Source organism: Anabrus simplex, chromosome 1 (assembly GCF_040414725.1).
Source record: "Anabrus simplex isolate iqAnaSimp1 chromosome 1, ASM4041472v1, whole genome shotgun sequence".
In the NCBI taxonomy this organism is placed as follows: domain Eukaryota; kingdom Metazoa; phylum Arthropoda; class Insecta; order Orthoptera; family Tettigoniidae; genus Anabrus; species Anabrus simplex.
In genome coordinates, this window is record NC_090265.1 from 1,032,161,681 (window position 1) to 1,032,180,240 (window position 18,560).

Here is an 18,560-nt window from a genome sequence, read left to right on the forward strand (position 1 = left end):
ATGATGTCGTCGTATTTTCCGAGACTTTTGAAGAACATCTAGATCATCTGCGAGAAGTTCTGAATCGCCTTCGTAAGGCTGGGTTAACTGTCAAGTTGTCCAAGGTTGCCTTTGCTAAGCCCTCTATGTCATTCCTAGGGCATATTGTGTCACCCGATGGGGTAGCTGTCGATCATTCTAGAACACAGGCCATCCGTGATTTTAAACCTCCTAAGGACATCAAAGGTATCGCTAGATTCATTGGTATGGTGAATTTCTTCAGGAAGTTTATTCCTAACTTCGCTAATAGAGCGGCGCCCTTAAACCTTCTTCGTAGGAAAGGCATCAAATTCGAGTGGGGACCTTCTCAACAAGCCGCTTTCGAAGATCTTAAATTAGCTCTCTGTAATGCCCCTGTACTTGCTATGCCTGATTTCTCGAAGAAATTCATCGTCCAAACGGACGCGTCGTCGTCAGCTGTAGCTGCAGTCCTTCTTCAAGAGACTGAACTAGGGAGGCGTCCCATCGCCTATGCATCTAGGACTCTATCGGCTCAAGAAGCCAAGTATTCCATCTATGAGCTCGAAGGGTTGGCAGTCTTATTCGCCTTAGAAAAGTTCCGTCTCTATCTGGAACATGTCAAATTCGACCTGGAGACAGATAACCAAGCCTTAAGCTGGGTCTTAGGTAGACCGCGTCGTACTGGTCGTATAGCCCGTTGGGCCATCCGTATTTCCGCCTTCCAATTCGATGTCAGGCATATCAGAGGTACCGAAAATGTTGTGGCTGATGGACTCAGCCGTATGTTTTCAAACGAGGTCGAGACCCATGAACCGGTCGACAGTTCATCACCTTCCGAGTCCATACTATCCGAGGTTAATGCCATCCTAACCGATGCTCCCATGCTCTTTAGGGATATCGAGAAATACCAACGTGAAGATCCTACGCTGGCTCCGATAATGGAAACCCTTTCTTCTGGGGAACATGCTGTCCCTTATGTTCTGAGGAATGGTGTTCTATGTTGCCCTTCGAGGCATGATAAGTTGATGAAAGTTGTTGTTCCAGCGGTTCTTGTACCTATGATCTTCAAATACTATCATGAGACCCCACTGGGGGGGCATCTTGGAATCTTTAAAACTCGTGAAAAGATTCGTGAAATGTTCATATGGAAAGGTATGGACGGTGAAATTCGGGAACTCGTAAAAGCTTGTAAATCTTGTTTGATCAGTAAACCCACCATGTCCACTAAAGTAGGCCTTTTGTCTTCTCATCAAGCGTCGCGCCCCATGGAACGCCTGTATATTGATTATGTGGGACCCTTCCCCCAGTCAAAGGGCAATGCCAACAAGTTCATCTTTGTGTGTGTAGATGGTTTTACAAGATTTTCCTGGTTATTTCCGACTAAGCTGGCTACCGCTCAGTCAACCATTACTTGCTTAAATTCTATTTTTGCTTCTTTTGGTCCGTGTCAATATATTGTATCTGATAATGCTAAGGCGTTCACATCAAATTTATTTCGTAAATTTTGTTTTGACTTGTCCATCTCTCATGTAACTACTTCTGCTTATTACCCTCAACCATCTCTGGCTGAACGGGTTAACCGTAATCTCAGGTCCGCACTCATTGCCTATCATCATGAAGATCCTTCCAGGTGGGACACGTCCCTGCATTGGATAGCTTTTGCTTTGAATTCGGCGGTTCATGAATCTCACAAGTTTACTCCAGCTTCTTTGATGTTCAAGTTTGTTCCCAACTCGCCGCTCTCTAACCTCTGGTCTTTGAATGACATTCTACCCGAGACAATAGATCCGGATAACATTAAAGATCTTTGGAAGAAGGCTAAAGCCAATCTTAAAGTGTCTCATGAAAAGGTTAGGGAAAGGTATGATCGTGGACGGAGACCCACCACTTTGAAGGTAGGTGACCAGGTTATGGTCAAAAATTTTGTTCCCGCGGGCAAGCTTGCCCCCAGATTTCATGGGCCTTGTATCATTCTCGATTTTCTTACGCCGGTTACCTTATTGCTAAGTAATCCAGCCACCGAGAGGATATTTAGAGTTCACCTGTCCCAGGTGAAACCGGTGTAATTTCTGTGTTAACTTGCTTCATATTATTTTGAAAGGATATGAAGGTTATATTTTTTTTTGAGTTTCACTTTTAAGGCATTCTGCCCCTTCTGTAATATTTTGGTTTTAGATGTAAGCCTTGTGTAAAACCTGCCCCGACCCGTTAAACTGCCATCCTGTTCTTGCCACGGCCATTACCACGCTCCCGTCTCCTGCTCCACCTTACACTGTGGCTTCATAATAGTAAATGCCATGGATATCTACACGCCGCTGGCCCCTCAACCTCTCCACAAGCCTGTAGCCTCAAAGAAGATGATAGTCCAACACAATTCTGCCGCCTAGCTTTAATGTTTCAGCGCCCCCGCAGCCGCGCAGCGCCGTGCAGCGACTGGGGAGGGGGATGGGCCCCCTCCTCTCCAGCGAGGACGACATGTGCACGGCGAGCCGGAGCTCTCCTCCCGGCCAAGGCTGATGTGCGGCGCACGACCTGCTACATGCCCGCAGCCTGTATCTGTTCACCGCGGGCGCGGCGTACTTCAACACCTCTGCTCCCCTCATAGTGCGGGCGAGCGGTATCTCAGGGTACTTGAGGGGTCCGAGCGGCCTCCGTTGGACGCAAGCTGCAACGGCCGGTCTGGCCATCCGACTCAATCTACATCAACTACATGGACAGTCACCATAAGCAATAACTACACTGGGGAATTCAACAACAATATTTGGTGGACATTGCAAAATTTTTCTTCACCTTTAAGTATTAAAAGTTTATCTTCAGAAATTCAAATTCTACAAACATAAAGACTTTCATTCACCTGCAACAACAACATTTTGAAACTGAATTAAGAAATCTTGTAAATGCTTCTGCTATCTATCTTCGTATCAACATCATTACTTGGACATTGTTTCAAACTGATTTCATGTGTCACCCCTGGAGGAACTTTTGGGGGGGGAGGTCTGTACCGGGCGGTACACCTCTACACCGTTTATTTAAAAGTTGCGCCAGTTGAAACTCCTCTTCTGGAGGAAGGTTGAACTTTATCTATTCTATTAATTCTCTACTTTCTCAGAAGATGTCACCACGTGGAAAATTTTGAGTTTTTGAACTGTGTCACTTTTGATGTGTTTTTGTTTCGCTTGAAGTAAGAAGTGTGAACTTTCTCTTCTAGAGGACACTACTGAAGATCAACAATAGCGCACCCTAGTGCGGAGTCAAAGAACTATTTTGTTGGAGAAATTTTTATTTCAAAAGTTTGTTTCTTGTTAAATTTCTTTCTGTTATTGTTTAAGTTGGCTGTATACCCCTCTTTTTCCCCTTGTTTTAGATTTATCCAATCCCGAATTTCTTTTAGTAATTTCTGACCAATCTGGTGTATCTTCCCCCAACTTGTATCCGTTGCGGGGTCCTATCCAATAAAAACATTGTGGGCGGGTGTTTTCATTCCCCTAACGCCTAGAAACTTCCGCGAGAGTATTTAAACTGCTGATTTTGGGGTCTCCGGGCCACTTCTGTTCCATCTTTCAGTGTATTAAGTACATAGCAGGAGGCGGGAAGCGCCTCTTTCTTCTTCAGCCGTTCAACACCAGGTAATGGCCTATTAATAACTTCTTTTCTTGCTAGGTCGGCAGTTTAACACTCGCGGCGGGTTCGAAGCATTTCCATCATGTAACCTTTTCCTAAAATGTAATTACTCTTTTCATCTTTTTCTTGTAAAGCTACATATTGGGATAGAGAGTGCTAACCCTCTCGAGCTCCCACTCACATTTGTTTTGAGGTGAACTTATTTTCTCAAACTATTCTTCGTTTATGTAATGTAAAGTGTTCTTCTCTAAGTCACCTCTGTAGTATGGGATTAGCCCTTGCGTTAGCGGCCCAGAGCCAGATTAGGTTTTAAAAACAAAGTGTATTAGGAGTGCAAGTTCGCCTCCTCTCAAATTGTTATTTTAGAGGTCATGTAATCAACCTTCTTTTCATGTAATAGACCTCCGTAGGTTGGGTATTTTACCCCTGTGAATACGTCCTTAGAGGACAGCTTGAAGGTAGAGTTTGGTGTGGCCTTGTGATAGGCTTACAATTTTGAGAGCGGATCGCTCTTTGAAATTTGTTTCTGTATGCCTCGTGCAGGCTTTATGTGTAATGTTTGGAGCCAGTGCTCCTGGGCATGAATGGGGTTTCCTGCCCCTTGGCTAAAATTTTTTTTTTTTTTGGTGTAAGGCGGGGCTGATTGCCCAAGAGTTATGAAGTAAGGGCACTGAGCCCGAATCCAGTAATATTGTACCTACATTTTTGCTACTCTGTACCTGTTATGATTGTTATCTCTTGTTTTTGAAAAGAAAATATAACCTAGTTAAATTTTAAATTAATTTTACATTGCACGTTAATTTCGTAGCTTGAAACCCATTCACACCCGCACCTTCTTTCACCTCTACCTACCACGGATATCTCCGTAATAATAATAATAATAATAATAATAATAATAATAATAATAATAATAATAATAATAATAATAATAATAATAATAATATCAGAGCCTGGCGGGTGAGATTACAGGAAACCAACTACAGTCCATTGAGAATAGGAACCAAATCCAAGGGGATCGCAACAGACTGCTTAGCATTTGCCAATGATATTGCTGTTCTCTCAAACGACATAGAAACCGCTAGAGCTCAAGTTGAAATTTTAAAGGAAATTGCCGAACAAACTGGTTCGCAGATATCGTTTGAGAAAACAGAAGTAATGACTAACATCAAAGAGGCTCCACCAAAACTCCATACAAAATACGGGGACATCACCCGATTAGACAAATTCAAATACCTGGGTGAGATCATCATGAAAAATGGACTGGACAAAGAAGCACTTCAGGAGCGAGTACGCAAACTGGAAATAGCCTACCAAACATCCCGCACAATCTACAACAAAAAATGCCTTTCCCAAAACACCAAGATACGTCACTATGAAACAGTTCTTAAGCCAGTAGTTCTATATGCAGCCGAAACCCTGTCTCTAAATGCCAACAAAGGACTCCTTGAAGAACTGGAGAAAAGAGAACGCAAAATTGTGAGAGGAATCTTGGGATCAAAGTACAGAAATGGAGTCCATCAAAAGAGATCCAACAAGGAAGTCTACAGCAAAATAGAGAAAATTACCGACACAATCAGAAAAAGACGGGCTCGATTTTACGGTCATCTGAAAAGAATGGACGGAAGAAAGTTAACTAAAGAAATATTTCACTTTTTTGATTCAAACCCTAAAACCACAATTCCCTGGTTTAGAAATACCAAAGAAGACCTGCAAATGCTACATATCTCAGCTGAAGACGCCCTTAACAGAGATCTCTTCCGCAAGAAAATATTGACGAACGGGCTAAACCGAGACGAGCAACCGAAGAGAAGACACGGAACCCCTTGGACAGAGGAGCGTAAGCAGGCCCACTCACAAAGAATGAGGGAAATTTGGGCTCTAAAGAACGCCAAGTTCAGTGTCAAATGCAACAAGACTTAACGTGGTCCTTGATGGCCCCAGCGAATTATACATAATAATAATAATAATAATAATAATAATAATAATAATAATAATAATAATAATAATAATAATAATAATAATAATAATAATGTTATTTGCTTTGTGCCCCACTAAGTACTTTTATGGTTTTTGAGACGCCGAGGTGCCAGAATTTAGCCCCTCAGGAGTTATTTTACGTGCCATTAAATCTACCGACACAAGGATGACGTATTTAAGCCCCTTCGAATACTACCGAACTGAGCCAGAATCGAACCTGCCAAGTTGGGGTCAGAAGGCTAATGTTGAGCCACTCACCCCGGCCCTTTTAGTGCAAAGTTCGACCTGTTCCCTTAAAAAAATGTGGCAAGACAAAGAATGCCCTTTCATTGCTTACCTCACGATACTCTATGAGACTGTGAAGCATTTTAATAGATTTATTTGTACATATTTAACACTAACACAACAAGAAGTGGTTCCTATATAAATTAATACGGTGTGCATTTAGTTGAGACCACGTTGATATTTTACCATCTGCTAAACATGTCATTTCTTTTACCAACACCTGGTAACTTAACATATACAGTACAGTGACATTCATATCTTGGTGAATTTTGAGTAAATTTGGCATATCACCCACCTTCTTGTTTACCCTACTCTACATTTCCAGGCTCTTATCTTCAGGATAAATGAAATGAAATGCCTTTTAGTGTCGGGAGTGTCCGAAGACATGTTCGGCTCGCCAGGTGCAGGTCTTTTTATTTGACACCCGTACGCGACCTGCGCATCGTGATGAGGATGAAATGATGGTTAAAATTCCCGGCCGGACTGGGAATCGAACCTGGGGCCCCTGTGACTAAAGGCCAGCTCGCTAACCATTCAGCCATGGAGCCGGGCATCTTCAGGATCTTTTCTTTTAACACTTTTCGATGACAAATATTTTTGGCAAATTTGGGAAAATAATTTGACATGCATCAGGGAGAAGCTCATTAGGTTTAGGTGGCAGTATAGTTACGTTGACTTTACTATAACGAATTTTATCACCTGTTGAAAAACTTTCGTGTGTGGCATGTTTTATGCATACGACTGATCCTTCCCAGGTTCCCAATTATCCCGTTTAAAATGACAAATCCATTTTTGTTTTAATTCCTCGTCTGAAGGAAAACTAAACGAGGTAACAAAACCTCTTTTAATGTTATAGTTGTTACGATACATGAAAACACAACATTTTCTGGGCATCTGCAAATACACGAAACATTTTATTAATAAGCCAAATTCAGTCCGCACCTTCACAAATAATAACGTTATTGATTTAACATCCCACTAATTACTTTTACGGTTTTTGGGAGACGCCGAGATGCGAGAACTTTGTCCCGCAGGGGTTCTTTAACGTGCCAGTAAATCTACCTACACGAGGCTGACGTATTTGAGCACCTTCAAATACCATCGGACTGAGTTGGGCTTAGAAAGCCAGCTCTACAGTCCAAGCTATTCAGCTCTGCTTAGCCTTCACATTATTTCGATAATAGGCTCTACGTATGCTCATTCTATCACTTATCTTGTTATATAAACTCGAACCTATCTCCGTGAAAAATTAAACGAAACACGAGACGAAGTTCACTAGACATCAACATACACGGATAGATTCCGCGCTTTCACTTTGGCCTCCACTGGACGTTGTCAAACTTACATGACTCCGGCTTGTAACTGTAGTCGACTAAACCTCACGGATTGCAAACGAATACATATTTTGATATTACGATGGAAAGAGAATGGTGTATTTCTCTTCCACTTTAACGCACCTTCTTTGACTTTGTAATGCAATGCATTTCATCATGTCCCAACAACTAGCATAGACAGGCAAAAGCGCTGAGTGGCTGAAGATAATTGACGTCTGCCATGTTTTCAGTAGGCACATTAACAACAGGGCATGGCTCTCGAATTACGAAAAATGTTGAAAATACACGTTAAAAATCACTGGACCATTAATAATCATAGAGTGCGATAGCACCACATCATCCGTGCTGTAGCGCGAGACCAACATCACGATCAACGGATTGTTTTTCGAAAAGGATATATATGATCCTTGCAGTAGTCGGCTATGAATATAAGAAGAATCGTCATAATCAGAGCCATAGTCGGCTATGGTCATAATGTGGCTGTCCTTTATGAACTTGCCGCCACAAAGAGCACTGATGACAGGCATACAGCTTCTCTATGTAATTCTAGCAAATACCTATAGCTCGTTGTTATTTGTTGGTCAAAGACCAACTCCAGAAACTCTACCTTCGTGATTAATGGTGCCGATTGCTAAAAATAATATATTGAAGCCTAAGTTCTGAATAAAACCGCTTTGCAATAGAATTTAATTTTGGCTTATAATGTTACAGAAGTACATGTAGGATTAAAAATGAATACGTGTGAAAATAATACAAGAAACTAAAGAAAGGTACATGATTTTAATTAGGTAGGGTAAGTAAAATTTATCACGTTGTCTGCATCTGTCATTACTGTTGTCATAGTAACCATTACAAACAAAAGTGAGAGCGAAAGCGAATGACAGCTTCCGTGGATGGCAACGCTGTTTCGCGGGAAAATGGGAGATTGTGGAAATTTGTCGGGGGTGAGAATTTGAATAATTTGATAAAGGTCCATGTCAAGATGGAAGGGACTGACAGTATTGATAATGAAGGACTATCAAACGACATAGTTGGTGTTGATGAAAATGTCAAATCTCTCATAACCAGAAACATTGAACCTATAAACAAGAGTGCAGTCCATAGAATTTGCTCGGGACAGGTGAGCACCGCATGCTATGTTCTTACAGTTGTGTTATTTCACCAGTTGACTGTATTAGTGGTATAGATTTAAAAAAAAAAAGTATTGGTGTTCTATATGTCGGGAGTATTGTGTGAAAGTCGTACCGAGTTAGTTCCCCTAAATTAGGAATTGTGAATTTTGCAAGCCTCCTTATTTTGATAAGGACCGAGCTCGATAGCTGCAGTTGCTTAAGTGCGGCCAGTATCCAGTATCCGGGAGATAGTAGGTTCGAACCTCACTGTCGGCAGCCCTGAAGATGGTTTTCCGAGGTTTCTCATTTTCACACCAGGCAAATGCTGGGGCTGTACCTTAATTAAGGCCACGGCCGCTTCCTTCCCACTCCCAGCCCTTCCCTGTCCCATCGTCGCCATAAGACCTATCTGTGTCGGTGCGACGTAAAGCAAAAAAAAAAAAAAAAAAAAAGATAAGGAAGAACTTTGTATAGAAAATCGCTTACTTTTTTACTCTTCTCAGTTATCTACTGGAGGATGGGACCTGCAGTTTTTGGAGCCACAATAACACAGTTCATCAAACAGAATTACACATGTCATATTTTAGTATTTATTTATTTATCGTCTGACTTTTAGTGCTGGGAGTGTCCGAGGAAATATTTGGCTCGCTTGGTTCCGCCCTTGCAAGGCAGACCCTCCAAAGAGGGTGGGCAGCATCTAGCGTTTGTAGGAACTGTGTGTTTTTGGAGTGGGGGATAGTGTTGTGTGTGGGTGTGTGAGTTGCAGGCATGTTGGGGACAGTAGAAATACCCAGTCCCCAAGCCAGAGGAAATGACTATTTAAGGTTAAAATCTCCAACCCTCAAACCTGGGGCTCTCTGAACCGAAGGTGACTTTGCTGCCCATTCAGTTAAAGAGCTCGACAGATATATTATAAAATGACAGTCAGCAAAGCATTGGGGAATCATAATATCAGATCTAAGTTTCCAACCACTATATAGCCTTTTCAGAAGCTCTCACAAATTCCTCTGTAGATCCTGAAAAATACCTCTTCAGACTATTCGTTACAATATGTTGGATTGTCCGGTTCACGTCACCACAGTCACACTGCAGGAGAAGGTTACATGCTACATTTATATAGTAAAGAGCTGCAATGTCCATGACTTGTTTGGACTGTTGAGGGCAACCCAAGTTCTCTGCAGTGGGTCATATCTCTGTGGAGGGTACTGGGCATTAAACAAATCTATTCGTCTGCGACTTCAAGTTATTTATGATCTTCATATATTATTTGAAAGTGTTGTGACTTTGTGCCTGACAGAGTGTGGAAACTGACCCATTTGACTGTTCTCCAATATTCATAAACATTGTGAGACTTCGCCTATCATTGCGTGTGCCATACTACCATTCTTAATATTACGTACTGTTTTCTTTTAAGTGACTCACAATTTCTACCCCCATCGTTAATTTATGTTTCATCTTATACCGATCCAGAGTTCACTTAATCTTTTTCTTTTTCATATGCATTGTTTTACATGTTTTTACGGCTGACGATGACCTGGACTAGGGTCGAAACCGGTCCCATTTATATTTACTATTAAATAAGAATGTAATCACTACATTTCTTTCCTATGTATTGAATAGGTTGAACCTCTTTTTCAATTATTTAATTTTTAACGTTAATTGTAGGCCGTCACATTATTAATTGTCTTCTGGTTCTGAAATACCACTCTTATCATAGTCGGTACGCTAAAACTGAATAAAACATTAATGATCGAAAATTATATTCTCTATAACTTTTGTTATGTAGTACTTTTCCATAGGACCAAGAACACAGGTATTTAAAAATTAAATTTTAGGTGCCTTCCCCTAAACTACCATTTCACCCAGGGTGAATAACATTGTTTATAGCTTAAACTGTATTTTCTTATTCCCCGACTCTATATACCGATTTTCATTAAATTCTGTTTACCCATTTTGTCGGGGCTCGGCGTTGATATGGACTTGGCAACAAAAATCCAAATTCATGAATATCTCTGTTATCATAACCGGTATGGTAAAATGTATAAGACATAAATGAGCAGAAAAATAATTCTGTATATCTTTAGTTATATATTATTTATCGATATGACCACTAATAATATAAATATTTGAGAATTGAATTTTAGGCCTTCCCCTAAACTACCATTTCACTCAGCGTGAATAAAATGATTTATAGCCTAGATTGTAGCGGCTCACCCCCCGACTTTACATACCGATTTTTATTAAATTCTCTTCTGCCATTTCCTCGTGATGCGTGTAGATACAGACAGACAGACAGAAATTACGGAAAAGTAAAAACTGCATTTTCTTGTTACTGTGGACATGATCGATACAGAAATACCATTCTTTTCAAATTCTGAGCAATGTACAGACAAAACTCTTATTTTATATATATAGATTACTAGGATGAATCTATATCAGCCGAGCTTGATAGCTGCAGTCGCTTAAGTGCGGCCGGTATCCAGTATTCAGGAGATAGTGGGTTCGAACCCAACTGTCGGCAGCCTTGAAGATGGTTTTCCATAGTTTCCCATTTTCACACCAGGCAAATGCTGGGGCTGTACCTCAGTTAAGGCCACGACCGCTTCCTTCATACTCCTAGCCCTTTCCTGTCCCGTCACCAGAAGACCTATCTGTGTCAGTGTGATGTAAAGCAGCTAGCAAAAAAAAAAAAGAAGGAATCTATATCAGAGGATAAACAGAGAAAAGGAATAATTATAGAAAATGAAGAAAACTTAAGGATACTCACTATTTTAATGTTGGAACTTATAATTTAGGCTAGTTTTCTTGCATGTTAGAGAACCTCCTTTCTAGATTAACATTTCTTAACTCCAGTGTCTCTTTAATACTGTTAATAGTTGAACATTGAAGATGATTAGTAGTGTTGCAGTATCTGTCTATCAGAATCTTGTCTTATCTCATCTTTATATTTATGCCTTTCAACCTGTTCTTTTTACTAAGCTATTATGCCATGTTGTTATATAATAATATATTGAATTAATGCATTTTGATTACTTGCTAGGTGGTTCTTAACTTAGCCACTGCAGTGAAAGAATTGGTTGAAAACAGCTTGGATGCCAGAGCTACAGTAATTGAAATTCGTCTCAAGGAATATGGCAGTGAGCTTATTGAAGTTATTGACAATGGTTGTGGTGTTGAAGAGAAGAATTTTGAAGGACTTAGTAAGTTTGCTTTCACTTATTGGGAATTATTTTCTTCCTCTAGCTCTGACACACTCCTATTTTATATTTATGTACAGTATACCATGTGTCAAGGCTGTGAACTACAGCTTTGTCATTAAAATAACACAAATTTACATCTGAGATCAGTAAAAAGTTATGTAGGCCTACAAAATTAAAATGCTTCCAATATATAACGTCAAAGTCCTCCGAGGAATAGACACAGGTTCAGATTACTACATAGTTAAAATAAAAATTAAACTCACTCCCCAGAGGAGACAATAAAAGCAAGCCCCTAAAACTAAAAGAAAAATAGATCCTACCGAGCTAATCAACAATGAAAATTACCAAAAAGCAACTGAAAAAATAAAAATCACAGATAAACTTGAAGACTTAGTAAACAACCTTAAACAAATTGCAGAAGACCTGGCTCTAATTAAACCACATAAAAAACACCAGTGGTGGAACAGTGAATGTGATGAAACAGTGGAAAAAGACATCAGGCATGGCTATTACATCAGTCCCAAAAATCAGAAATATCCTATCAAAATTTAGTAAAACAGAGAAAAGAAACTACCCAAGAAGAATAAAAAGACAGCATCAAAAGTACACACTGCAATTAATTGAAGAAGAATTCAATAAAACTCAATCAAGGGACTACTACAAAACCTTCAGAAAACAGCTCCAAAAATATGAATCCCCGACTCTACTGATGAAGGATGAAATGGTAAGCTGGCTCATAACAATAAAGACAATGCAGAAATTCTGGCTAAATATTTCAACAAGCTTCTAAATTGTGAGGAACCTACCGAACTCCTTCATTTGGACACCAACACCCCAATAAAACATCACCAGATAACATAAATTCCCCCACAATAAAGGAATTCTACCAAGCACTGAATAAATTAAAAAAACTACAAAGCGCCAAGAGAAGATCAGACCTTTGCGGAAATCTGGAAATATGCAGGAAGATCAGCAAAAGTTGTCCTCCGTCAACAACTTGTCTCTATCTGGATTAAAGAACTGCCAGAACACTGTACAACAGCCCTCATTCACCCACTGCACAACAAAGGACACTAAACCGACCCTAATAACTACAGGGGAATCTCACTCCTAGACATAACATACAAAATATTTTCAATAATCATCCTTAATAGGATAAGTTTACGACTTCAGAAAGAATTAGGAGAATATCAAGGAGATATCAGACCCTGGAGAAGCTGTCCTGATCAGATCATGAGTCTTAAGTTGATAATGGACTATAACAGGAAAAGAAACAGAGATATGGTGATAACATTTGTAGATTTCAATAAAGCTTACGATTGCATCCATAGAGAATCTTTGTTTAAAATTTTAAGACACCTTGGACTACACCCCAAATTAATAAACATGATAACATTGACTCTCACTAACACCAAATCAAAAGTTAAGTTTAGGAGTGAAACATCAAAGTCATTTGAAATTAAAACTGGACTATGGCAGGGAGATGGGCTCTCACCACTATTTAATTATGTTCTAGACATGGTAATGAGGGAATAGTTTAGGAAATGTGACCCAAAAATAAAAATTGGACGAAAAATCAAAACAGATTGCCTTCGTTTTGCCGATGATTTAGCATTACTAGCAGTGGACATAAAAGAAGCCAAAACCCAGATATCAGAACTTCAAAACACTGCAAATAAAATTGGCCTCAAAATATCATATGAAAAAAACAGAAATTATGTCCAAAAAACTAACACATCTAAAAGAAGTTACCATAAATGGTAATAAAATCAAAATAGTAACTCAATTTAAATATCTTGGAAAAAAATCTCAATCCAAACAAGAACAATTTTTTTTTTTTTTTTTTTTGCTAGTTGCTTTATGTCACACCGACACAGATAGGTCGTATGGTGATCATGGGATAGGAAAGGCCTAGGAATGGGAAGGAAGCGGCCGTGGCCTTAATTAAGGTACAGCCCCAGCATTTGCCTGCTGTGAAAATGGGAAACCACGGAAAACCATTTTCAGGGCTGCCGACAGTGGGGTTCGAACCCACTATCTCCCGGATGCGGGAGCCAACTCGCCCGGTAAGAACAAATAGATTAGTTAAAACACAAAAATTAACATGGGATATCTACAAAAAGAAATGTTTATCAATAAATGCAAAAATAAAACACTACAACACAGTTATAAAACCGAAAGCTACATATGCAGCAGAAACACTTTTTCACCTAAATAAACAATCAAAGACTGACAGACTTCAGAAAATTGAAAGGAGTATTGGAAGAACCTGCATCTTCAAACAATACCAGAGAGATGGACAGTGGTGGATAATACCTAACAAAGTCGTGTACAAAGAGCTGGAAACCATTACAGATACTATGCGTAAGAGGAGACTGGCATTCTTTGGACATATCCTGAGGATGCAGGATTCGAAACTTCTGAAACAACTAGTTGTGACCGTACCGGCACAATTAGTATTTATTTCAAATGATATGCTTGGTAAGGAAGCTGGCAGCAAGCTTTCTTTGTGTGGATGCTGGGGGTATCGTCAGGTTGCGCAATACGAAGCCCGCCAGAGAGGCGCCTTCATCTGCCCACTGGGTGGCTTAAGGAATCTCCGAGCTAGGCACACGTCATAGAAGAAGCAGGAGAAGAACACTATTTAGCGACTCCATATTGGAAAACATCTGCCAGCGTACAGCGATGCCAAAGCGATCGGGCAAAATTTAATGCATTTTCGGCATAAATAAGGCTTAATTAACAATACTCCACCCGTTAGAGTAGTGGGCTGAATTTTGGTGGAATTATAAAGTCAAGAGTTCTGGTAGAAAATATTCTCCAAGCGAAAGGCGTTGGTAAACAACTTACATAATACCCATAGCGTACGGACGCGATGGCTGAAGCCAGATGCCTTTGGGGATTCCCTACTTCCCCTCCAAGATGATAAATTAATTACGGCAGATCCGCCAAACCTATCCAATTCCGCATGGCATAGCGTACTTGTGCATATCCAAGTCACACAGTCTAGCGTATTGCTAATTTCGACAGGCTGGTTTATCCAGGAGCAGTCGAAATAAGAGTGGGGATGAAGTCACTAAACCGCCCCTACCACCGGGGCTAGTATAAGTTTTTTGCAGTTCCAGGGAACTGGAGTAGTCGTTGAGGAGCTTTCGACGGGAAACGACGGTCGCTCCGCTATCGGATTACCGCTCCTTGGTATACTATGTGAACAAAGCGGAAGGGAAAATCTTTCAGTTTTTTTTGTGATTATAATTTGTGATAGGCAACAGACGATTACGGTAATGAGATATACTTAAGATATCGGTTGCAAAGTAGACTAAGACTTCGTGAAAGATGAAGTAGGATTTTGCATAACAACTACTTGATAGGTTGAACCTCCTTTCCAGTTATTTAATTTTTAACTACTTGATAGTACGTAGAATTTCTCGAGCAGAACAAAGAACTGTATAAAATCACGCTGTTTCTGAACAGAGCGTAGGTCAGATTATTAACTGATTAACAATCTAGTGAGGAGTGTTCCTGAACTATTAAACCATACAGAAGATAGGGATAGAAAATTCTGCATCATACGAATGCAGGGAACGCCCGGTTTAACAGTGTAATAGACTAGCTGAAAGTAGCCGATATATTCATCTCCTTGTAACTGGCAGTGGGTAGACAAAGAAGTAATAGGAGTGAACGGTAACACGTGTGCAAGAAATTGATAAATTGTGTGAATTACAATCTAATTTCAGTGATCCGTGTGTTACTAAAATGGATTACGCGAGACAAGATATGGAACTTCTGAACTCCAGGACTACAGGATCCAGCGCCATGGAGTAATCCAACATGGGCAGGCCTCCGGATCCTCCGGACAGGGCCGAAGACGTCAACTGTTGAGTACCAAGTTATGTTTATTTCCAATGCTAGTATTTCCCCTTTGTAAATAATAGTCATGAAGTATAGGGTTAAAATAACATATAAATAGGTTTAATCCGCCCAAGAATGGTCGGGAATCCTTTTATTCATTTTTGTTTCAATAAATTAATTAGATATGGGAAGGGAGTGATCCTGTGTTAGTGTATAGAATAGGGGACCCCTTTTAGTGGATATATTTGCATGTTATTATAATTTGTTTATTTAGTGCTGAGAAGGAATTGAGGGGGGAAAAGGAATAGAATGATATGTAGATTAATAATGTAGATCTCATCTGAGCAAGTGCCTAAGTTACGTAGGGATTAGCGAGGTGACAGAGTCATCAACAAGTGCCCGTAAGAAAGGAAAAACTTGGGCTAGAATCAGCACTATGTTCGTAAAGTCAGAAATAGCATGTTGTTGCATGGTAGTATAAGTTTTGGCTGTAACTGGTGATGTTCAAGGAATGACGTGCCGAGGTTTGAACCCCTGTCCTCCACTACACTATTGAGGTTAGATGTAGAAGGTCTGTTAGTGGTTTGGAAGGATTTAATAATTTAAATTAATTTGAATTTTATTATTATTATTATTATTATTATTATTATTATTATTATTTTCTTAATGTAACTTGAGCAGTGTTTTGATACTATACATTTCAAGCAAAAGGTTAGAAGATTCTTCTTCTTCTTCTTCTTCTTCTTCTTATTATTATTATTAGTATTGTTATTATTTTACCTAAGGTATTTTGATTGATGATTTATACCGATAGATAGGGTAGTATCTGATAGGTACACACACTCGCCTCAGAGGCGGAGAAATAGGAGTATTGCTATGGTCAGGGGCTAACGGATGGTGCACTTTGGAAGGAGAGAAGATACGAGTCGAACTCCAGACCTCCAGAGATATGAGAGAATGAAATGTGAATTAACGGTCGAATTTGAGAAATGATTCTCGTGTACTGAATGTATGTGGGCTGGTCCGAGCATTGTATAAAATGTGCCAGTTTTCTAATGAATTAATTTGATGGACACAGAGAGAAAAAAAGGCCTAGCGGGAAGCAGGCTGAATGGTGTTTTTTTTGTCTCCGGACCGTGGGACAAGTGTCAGCTGAATTTATGGCTGAGAGGGGAGAATCTGGAACAGGGAGGAAGATATACAAGCAGAAAGGTTGGCCGAACCAACATTCTGGTTTCTTTGAGAATAAAGACAGCAAGTGCTTTAATTGCCACCCCGTAGACCATGACCTACAGAGCAATATAGATGTTTATTTATGTTATGACAGTTCGATACACGATTAGATTAATTAGGGCTTGATTACAGTACCCTGGATGGAGACGACCAGAGTCTCAGGTTCGAACCTCATGTGGGCACAGCAGCGATCAACAGCTCGCTAAGACAGCGGGTTACAACGGTTAAATTACAGCCATCGTCTTTATTGATACATGTGTTTGATATATTTTCTTTTTCAGGATGTGTTTTTGTTGGTTACTTTTAATCGATGTCGATTTGAATCTAGACTTCGTGAAAGTCCACTGGTAGTGATTGCAAATGATAGTTCGTTGTTCAAGTCTGTGTTTATTTTATATGGAAGACTTGAGTCCTTTTTCTTTCCTTCTCCGTGTTTTAGTGACGGATTTCTGATATGGTCGGAATGTTCGGATTAATTATTTTTTTTTTTTAATCTTTACTTCATTGATTCCTAGCGTTAGCCGACCATTCAAAGGCGGACATTTTTCTTTTGTGTAAATAGAGTCTAATGTGTAATACGGGATTCAGTCCCATGGAATACTCGCATTGGGGGAACATGGCTTGTTTTGTTTGTTTTTGTGAATATGATAGGGTACTCAGTGGTTTATGCTAAACCGGGTGATGACGCGCACAAAACAATTGCGATAATACACAAACAATTTGTGTAGCATACATCCAAACTAATGTAATAATTATGTAAGCAATATATGACACAGGCAATTCAAAGTGATAGTATGTGAAAAAGTGAAATCATATTAACAACCTCTCGGTTATTCTCTGTTTTGGTAGAGAGGGATATGGATATTTACGTCTGTGTCAAAAAGGAAAATTTATTGGAGTAGAGAAAATAACAGCTAACGTTGCCTTTCACATAGATTTTGTCTGTGGAATGTGGAGGTAACAGCCGATGTCAATGGCAGCCCGGATTTTTCCGCTGCTAAAATAAGTGATTTGCTCATATTAATTGTGTCAGAAGTATCAAGAGTGTATGTAAATTTGTATATTTCACCGAGTGAGTAGTAAATTGTTCCAAACGATTTTATGCCTATCTATACCGAAAAACATGCATCCAGAATCCTCTTCCGTTCATTGTAGGCCTTTAAGATAGCTTATGTTTGATAGCCTCTTTATGCCGCGAACGTTCTTCGGCCCTGAGGAGTCCGTGTTCAGACCTCAGGAACGGGAGAGTAGCTGTGATCTAGCTGAGTCGAATGGTCGATAACTCTTCATGTGAGTGGATTAAGTATACAATCCCAATGAGGAGAAATCGGCACAGACCGAAAAGATCCCTTGACTATCGACTTCCGTGGAGCATGGTCCCATGTGTTCGTGACCCGAAAGGGTTGGTTTGCTGTCACATGGTCCCATGAGTCATGGGGGACGGTGGGAAAGGTCCCATAGTAAACACAATCTTGTCTCAAAAAGTACCACAACAGGATGTAAATGGATCAGAGAATAAGAGAGGATCTGAAGGAAATAGGCCTTACAACAGAAGATACCACAAATAAGATAAAATTGAATACAAAACTCAAGAATACAAACCTCTCCTTTACCCTTACACGAAACAAACCACCAATACGCATATTTTCAGCTGAGGAAAGGGCACGAAGATTGGAGCATCTGATCAAAGAGACCTGAACGATGGACTGACTAAAGTGATCCTATAATAATAATAATAATAATAATCGTATGGCCTCAGCTACCGTGTGCAGACATTTCAATTTGACGCCATCTGGCTGTCTGCTCGTCAATTTCGACGTTCCGTTTTACTCTAGGCCCCCACTAGATGGCAGACCGCGTAAACCGAAACTCTCTTGGGCGTCTATGGCTGAGATTTAATGAATTTTGTCGGGTAAACACCAAATGTGTCACCAGAGATCTTTAAC

At 40.0% G+C, this 18,560-nt stretch overlaps 1 protein-coding gene across 1 annotated transcript in view; it reads left to right on the forward strand.

The window, feature by feature from the left end:
• The first annotated feature begins 8,134 nt into the window (after window positions 1-8,134).
• Pms2 (mismatch repair endonuclease PMS2) overlaps window positions 8,135-18,560 on the forward strand; it is a 133,505-nt gene continuing 123,079 nt past the window's right edge. Inside the window, exons 1-2 of the mRNA XM_067149397.2 lie at window positions 8,135-8,337; window positions 11,370-11,529. Of these exons, the coding sequence (XP_067005498.2) occupies window positions 8,200-8,337; window positions 11,370-11,529 (298 nt within the window). The 5' untranslated portion in view covers window positions 8,135-8,199. The remainder of the gene's footprint in view (window positions 8,338-11,369; window positions 11,530-18,560) is intronic.